Source organism: Carassius auratus, chromosome 23 (genome assembly GCF_003368295.1).
Source record: "Carassius auratus strain Wakin chromosome 23, ASM336829v1, whole genome shotgun sequence".
Classification (NCBI taxonomy): Eukaryota; Metazoa; Chordata; class Actinopteri; order Cypriniformes; family Cyprinidae; genus Carassius; species Carassius auratus.
Window position 1 is genome coordinate 13,551,683 of NC_039265.1, and position 7,276 is coordinate 13,558,958.

Sequence of the window (7,276 nt, forward strand, 5' to 3'; positions counted from 1 at the left end):
TTTAACTGTCAGCTGCATGACCAGCCCAGATGAGTGGAACCAAGTCAAGCGTGCAGCACATGCAAACCTGTGCATTTTTCTGTTCAGAAATCTCTTGGTTGTTGTGACTAAGTGGATTCCAGGCTGTCAATAAAACTTAAGTCAGACAGAATAGTTTAATGCACAAAACTTATTTTTATTGTGTTTGATTTGTTTTAACCCATTAAATTCTACTGAAATAAGCTCTTCATTCATTTGAAGATTGACTTACCAAATGATTTCTGGGGATTGTAAATACTAAAATTTTACTGTAAACCCCATAGGCATGTTTTTCTGTTTCTGTTCCTGACACACTATTTATGAGGAATCGTTTTCTTTACTGTACTTACTGTACCAATGTTTCAGTAAAATCAAAACATAAAATAATCATTAATTGATCACTTTTACATGGATTTCACGTAAAATGCATTGTTTGCTTGATTGAACCGCGATGCTTCTTACACCGCTTCTGCATACATCGGAATTCCATTTGATCATCAGCATTCGTTTGCACCTGGATACCATGGTAACCAGTAAACACCAGGACGCAATGACGACACGGGGCGCAGGTAAATTATCCATAACCGGGATAAAGTGCATCATTTGCCTGAAAAAATAATTTTATTATTTGTTTTATCAATTTTCCAGCTCCACTGGTCGCGTTCGGTAGCTGCCAGAAACGCCTGATGTTTCCAACACATTTTGCGCCTGATCGCATGGGCAATGAAATGCTCGCGCTCTGCGGCTCCCAAGAACTAGGACCCGGATGTTACGACAACCACACGGTGAGTATGCAGGAAGTCACAACAGTTAATAACTTAAAAGTTATGGAATGTGTTATTCCTTTCACCTAACTTAGCAGTTCCCAGGTGGGCACTCTTACATATGAGCTCCAACACAGACCTGAGAGTAAGAAGGGATATGTGTTAGGAGCGCGCACTGCACCGCGCTTTCTGCCTCCAATTAAGGTATGAATTGTCTAAGTAACAACCATTTAGTTTGTTTTAAATAAATTGTATATATATTTTGTATGTGTCGCATGTTTTTATAGACGGCCACCCCTTCACCACAGAAATACCAGCAGGACTGGACTTGGTCTAGAGTGTGTCCTCCTGGAAAAGCACCATTCAATAGTACCACTGCAAGAATTATTAGACATTCAAATACAGATTCCAGCCCTGGGTATGATTATTTTTAACATTTGACTATACCTGTATCTGATAATAACTGTGTGTTCTGGTAATGAAAAGCAGCGACTGGTACTCTAGTAGTTCTCAAACTTTTTGGCTGTAGGGCCCGCACTAACAATAACTGAAGGCTGGGCCCCTTGACTTTTGCAGTTGTTTGTGTTATTTAACAAAGATTAGGGATTTTGAAGACTATTTCACTCTCATTTTCAACCTGATAAAATATTTTAGAGCTCGGTAAATGTATACTTGGAAAATGTATATTAATTATAAAAATTCCTAAAGAGTTTTTATATGTTTTTAATTTGCATTCCCTGAGCCCTTGGTTGAGTTCCACTCATCTAGAATTTATTTCTGAATGTCTAGGTATTTGAATTGTCCATCTTGAAAACACAATGGTTTACCTGATGGTTTACTTGTTAGCATGATATGAAAACTAAAAAAATAAGATTAAAAGAATTTTAGATATTTAATGTATATATTTTTTTTTTAGTCCAGGTGCATATGTTCAAGATAACATCCAAAGCAGGAAGGTGTCGTGGCCAATGAAATTCGGCTCTCCAGATTGGTCAAAAGTGCCATCGCTGGAGAGAAGAGCACTGCGTACAGAGGTACAGATATATCTTACATTCTTCTTCAGATTATAAGTGAAAGAAAGAAACAAAACAAAAAAGTATAAACACATCAGCCTGTTTGTTGAGTGTGACGGTTTTTTCCTTAACTGATATGTTGGCTGATTAATTAATTTTTTTTCCCCCATTTTTAACTTGATGTGTTTTGTGTCCATGCAGCTCTACCATGACAAAGAGTTTAGGAAACAGAAGAACAGGGTGGCATATCTAAGCTTGTTTTACTGACGACACTAAAATGCTACCACTAAAATTTCAGTGTGTTTGTCAGTGCATACAAACATTAAAGCTTTATAAAAGAAGTTTTCCTATTTCTTAAACTGTCCAGTGTGAAACCTTATTTTTGAGGTTCATTACTTAAAATTAAACTAATGCAGTAGTGAGTAGTAACAGAACACGAGACACATGCTCATAATGGAGATGTTTCCACATTTTGGTTTAATTTTTAAATTCTTTTAAAACGATGCTTAAAATAAACAATGATAGACATTTACTACCATCACTCACAAATGAGTAACAAGTGCACACAAATCAAAAGAGAATGTTATGTTTCTGATGTGTTGTTTAGAACTGTAAAAACTAAATGATATTTCAAGGGAAGGCTTATCAAAACAAACTACCAAAAAACAACTGTAAGCTCTGTTACACTTTAGAGAAGTTGCCTGCTTGAATTCCATCCAATATTTTTCAGATGTACAGAAAAGTCTGTCCTTCTACATGAATCAAACATCAGTAACGTGATGGACCACTGTAACTGTAGCTGTAGCTTCAAGGGGCACAATGTGATTAGCGCGTTCTAAGTCATCATCCATCCTAATCAGCTGATAGAAGTAGCCGAGTCAATATATAAATTTTCATTTTTTCCTTCTCACTTTGGGCTTTTTTACTGGCCGAAGATATGGGTTGTCAATCATGTTTTCCTCATTGGCCTTCCCTGAAGGCACACCACCACCAGGCGGCAGCACTACATTCTCCTTATCTGCACTATGGTCATCCTAGAAAGAAAAAAAAAGAAATAAAGAAAAAAACTTAATTATGATTATTAAAATAATAATAATCATAATAATAATTATATTAAAAAGGTCATTATTAAAATAAAATGATTAAAACAAAATACAAAATTTTGTTACTGCACACAAACACACATACATACATACATACATAAATGTATGTATATATATATAGAGAGAGAGAGAGAGAGAGAGAGAGAGAGAGGGGGGGGGGGGGCAGTATTTCAAATACATGCATTTGGAAAAAAAATACTTTTTGAATTTAAATACATTAAATATTAGTATTTTTGTAGTTTCAAAAAACAAAATACTTTTTCCCAATCAACATTTTTATTAGACTGCATATTTTCTGTATCAAAAAGTATAAAAAAAAAAAAATGCTTGATTTTTTTCAAAAGTATTGAAATACAAAATAGTATTTTGTACTTCAAATACATACACACACACACACGTCTTAACCTACAGGAAAAAAATAATTGAAAAAACAACAGACATAAAAAATGCTTCATGCTTGCCTGACTGACGTTACTGGAGTTGTTCTCAGTGTCTGTCTGGTCATCCTGCTCAGATGAATCTGTCTCCTCCATTGTCTGAAGCTCTAGTTCAGAGGGCAGCAGGGCACTCAGGTAAGGGATGGCGCTCGGCTTTGCTGCGATCACTTGTTACACACAGACAGATGAATAAAAAAACACCAAAAAGTCAAAAGGGTAGTCAAAGTATAATAGGACACTGGCGGTATCTGGGGCAAAAAAACTCACAAGGGAATGTACTGATGTCATCCTTAAAAAGGCTTTGCGTCTCTCCTGTCTTGGCCATGAAGCGTGTGAGCGCACGTTCCACATCTCTCCTCTGCGATGCCGCCTTCTCTCTCACCACCTGATAATCTGAGACAGGCTCTCGAAAGGTCTAAAACACAGAAATGTGAGATAATATATTGAAGCAAAATGCATGTTCTTAAACTGGTTGTTAAGCTGAAAGTCACACAATGGCATCAGGAGAGCAGAATAACTCACTGGCGTTTTGATGTATGTATGAGGATCTGGGAATTCTGGGAAGTGGCTGGGGATGTATGTTGGATGAGTGCGCTTCTGTCCGGCAATGAGGGCTTTTGGGACGACTGGAGCATTTGTTATTGGAGCTGTTAAACACAGAGGATTACATTTAAAAAGAAATAAATAGAATATATAGAATAGATAGATGAATTAGTAAAAACTGGTAAACCTACGTGCAGTTATGACCATCCTTTGGGATCTTTTGGCATACACTGGAAGAGTATCCACATTAAAACCTACGATTGTAGAAAAAGTAAACCTTAAACCATTATTAGTTAAAATCTCATTGACCGATAAATGTGATTCAACCACATAAAGAAGTGAAATTTGTATTACTTAAGATAAAATATATTGATAAAAGAGCAACCAACCCATTTCGACCAGTGTGATGACCACATCAGAGAGTGTAGGGGAGCTTCTAGCCGTGTGCTCACAGGTTGCCTTCGCACAACGTCCAACCTCAGTTATATCTATCAAAAGATGATCAGACTCTTGATATAGAAAACACATACAATGAAACATGTTTGTTCTGGAATCAAAATAAAAACAATTACATAAATATGACATTTTTATAAACCTACACTTGCAGCGGCGTGCACAGTGTTAACTCGGAAGTAGAGTTACTCTAACGGGACACTGCACTTATTTACAAAAGTAAATTTTTCATCTGCTTCAAAGCCTTACTGATTATTTAAAGGAATCCTATTATGCTCTTTTACAATGTCTTGAATTTGTTTTGGTGGTGTACTAGAACATGCTTGCAGGTTTGAAAAATGCATTATTTTTTACATAATTTACATTATTACAATCCCTTTCTCCCCATCCTGGCACAAACAGCTCAATTAGTTCAGGTTTGATGAAAGCCTGCCTTCCAAAAAACTAAATCTGTTGTGATTGGTTATCTATCTCCCAGTGAGTTGTGGTTGGCGAACTGTTTAGACAGTGTTTCAATTATGCCCTGCCCCTTGCCAAAACAGCAAGTTCCTCTGTCTGCTCCAGTTTAGTTAAGGAAGGCATCAAAATGGCATTTCAATTTGAGCTGGATTAAGACACAGAGAATATTGAACAAAAGTGTCGCACAGAACCTTTGCAGGCACATAATTGCAAGACATATTGCAGTGGTAACATTATTGCATTATTATTTTTTTTTTTTTTAAGTCGAAATTTTACGAGAATAAAGTCGAAATATTATGAGAATACATTTTCACATAGCCTTTTTGGAATTTTCACAGAGAAAACAGTATGATTTAATGAATTGTTTCACATAAATACAGCGATCTGATCATTAAAGAGCTTGAAAAACACATTATTGTAAGAGACAAAGAATCGTGATAAAATCATGATATTACAAAAAGCATATAATTTTTTACATTTTTGCCATATCACCCACCCAAACAAACCAATACACCCAATAATGGTTAGAGAGTTTGACTCCTAACCCTAGGGTTGTGGGTTCGAATCTCGGGCCGGCAATAACATGACTTAGGTGTCCTTGAGCAAGGCATCAAACCCCCAACTGTTCCCCGGGCGCTGCAGCATAAATGGCTGCCCACTGCTACGGGTGTGTTTACTGCTCTGTGTGTGTGCACTTTGGATGGGTTAAAATGCAGAGCCTGAATTCTGAGTATGGGTCACCATACTTGGCTGAATGTCACATCACCCACCAAAGCCCCCCATCCCTAAGATTGTGCCCTCCTCGTAACGCCATTTCACCCCTGCCTCTCCAGAGGTCTGTGCATTCCACTGCATACAGGTATATAATATCTTACAGGTGACTTCAATGAGATAAGTGAAGGACTTACAGCTCTGCATCATCTCAGTGAGTGTCTCCATCGCTGCTTTCTCAGCGCTCTCGAAGCCACACTCTGTCAGCAGAGAGCTGACCACCACCTGCAGCGTGCGTCTCCGAGCCAGCTGATAGTTCTCTGTTGGACTTGTGCTGGTCTTACTGCTCCCCGAGCGCTGCAATTATTAATCAAAAGAACAGAGTATTAAATATCAGGATGTCCAATTGCAAATGTCTGACTCTCTCAAAACCAAGCTTTGATTGCTGCTATTTATGGATATAATCAAAAAGATTATTCAAGCATAAATGTTTTGCTGGTCTTCAAGACTGGGAGACCAGTTTAAATCAGCTAAGACCTTTTTCAGGGATAGTGGTGGCTAATAAGCATTTTTGGACATCTTAAGTTTGTTCCAGCAGCATGACTGGGCATATGATAGCCAAAAAAATATGTTAATGTAGGCAAGCCAAATTGGTTTGAGATTTTATTCTGACAGACACTGAATTGTTTCTATAGAGCTTCACTACATTAATTGTTTGGTTATTATATATTTACGCATTACATAATAAAAAGACTGTGTTTGCATATTAAAAAAGTGTCTATTTTTTTAAATATATGGGAATTCTGCCCTTAAATGTGCCCATATATTTAAACAAGCTCTTAACGTTAGTGTTGTTTGGCTAAGCTAGTAGACTGTAGGTAACAGAAATGAAAGGAGATATTTACGCTTCCGGAGTTTAAAGATCCGCTCCCCATCACTACAGAATCTGCCATTTTCTAACTCTAGTTGTTTTTCCTCTGGTGTTTAGCACTCGCAAATAAACTCATTGTGTGTTCTGCATTGCCCAATAACTGTATTGGGTGATTTTATATTTGGTGAAAATGGCAACCCTATCAAAATTTCCTACAGGGCCACCGGAAGATTGCTTTTTTCGGTGAGTTTTCAAAATAAAAGTAAAAAAAAAAAAAACTTACAGATTTATACAGTTAAACAATATTGAAATACAAAAAAAGCTAAACATGTAGATTAGCGTTTACAAACTGCATCAAAATATATCAGTTTGTTTGAATGAAGCTTTTCTCCTCCATTCATGTCCTCCTGTTGAATAAAAAAGAAAAACAATTAAACCATCCTTCAACATCTACTATATAAATGCTTACATGCATTATTTATTAAATACAATTTTGTTTAGTTATCATCAAAACCAACTTAAAAAAAGTAGGAAAAAGTTAACATTTACATAATTTTATTTAGAGGGTCATTCTGCTTTGTAAAGACTAGAAATCATGATACCCTGCTTATATTACATTATGTTTTCAGAACAGTTTTTCACAGTTAAGTTGCATTGAAAAAGTATACATTGTAAAAAAAAATGCTTAACTTTCTCGTTTTTCTTTACATGTTTATATATATTCTCAAAATTGCCAAAATTTACACCAGCAAAGGTGGCACAAAAGAGCTTCTTATGCATCTTTAAATGCACTGTTTGATGCTCAGCATTGCATGCATGCATTTCCACTGCTATTTTAACAGGCATTATATCGTAAATGTCTGGATATATATATATATATATATATATATATATATATATATAT

At 36.2% G+C, this 7,276-nt stretch overlaps 2 protein-coding genes across 2 annotated transcripts; one reads left to right on the forward strand and one right to left on the reverse strand.

Annotated features, from left to right (window-relative positions):
* The first annotated feature begins 469 nt into the window (after positions 1 to 469).
* si:ch211-66i15.4 (protein pitchfork) lies at positions 470 to 2,155 on the forward strand. Its single transcript, XM_026199083.1, has 6 exons — positions 470 to 587; positions 667 to 803; positions 888 to 986; positions 1,070 to 1,200; positions 1,699 to 1,816; positions 1,997 to 2,155. The coding sequence occupies exons 1-6, from the start codon at positions 470 to 472 to the stop codon at positions 2,060 to 2,062; spliced, it is 669 nt and encodes a 222-aa protein (XP_026054868.1). The 3' UTR covers positions 2,063 to 2,155.
* An 88-nt stretch (positions 2,156 to 2,243) lies between these two features.
* On the reverse strand, positions 2,244 to 6,607 carry LOC113041431 (transcription initiation factor TFIID subunit 8-like). The gene is made up of 8 exons (XM_026199944.1): positions 6,407 to 6,607; positions 5,699 to 5,858; positions 4,268 to 4,366; positions 4,070 to 4,132; positions 3,858 to 3,982; positions 3,603 to 3,750; positions 3,360 to 3,502; positions 2,244 to 2,829 (listed from the first exon to the last, which is right to left on the reverse strand). The coding sequence occupies exons 1-8, from the start codon at positions 6,452 to 6,454 to the stop codon at positions 2,689 to 2,691; spliced, it is 927 nt and encodes a 308-aa protein (XP_026055729.1). The 5' UTR covers positions 6,455 to 6,607; the 3' UTR covers positions 2,244 to 2,688.
* Between the last annotated feature and the right edge of the window lie 669 nt (positions 6,608 to 7,276).

Bases quoted from the DNA above. Each gene is read 5' to 3' on its own strand.
- si:ch211-66i15.4 (XM_026199083.1), top strand. From the start codon at position 470: ATGCTTCTTACACCGCTTCTGCATACATCGGAATTCCATTTGATCATC. The intron at 588-666 runs GTAAATTATCCA...TCAATTTTCCAG, and splicing joins AATGACGACACGGGGCGCAG to CTCCACTGGTCGCGTTCGGT. The intron at 987-1,069 runs GTATGAATTGTC...ATGTTTTTATAG, and splicing joins GCTTTCTGCCTCCAATTAAG to ACGGCCACCCCTTCACCACA.
- LOC113041431 (XM_026199944.1), bottom strand. From the start codon at position 6,454: ATGGCAGATTCTGTAGTGATGGGGAGCGGATCTTTAAACTCCGGAAGC. The intron at 4,133-4,267 runs GTTGGTTGCTCT...CTACAATCGTAG, and splicing joins CATCACACTGGTCGAAATGG to GTTTTAATGTGGATACTCTT. The intron at 3,983-4,069 runs GTAGGTTTACCA...TGTGTTTAACAG, and splicing joins AAGGATGGTCATAACTGCAC to CTCCAATAACAAATGCTCCA.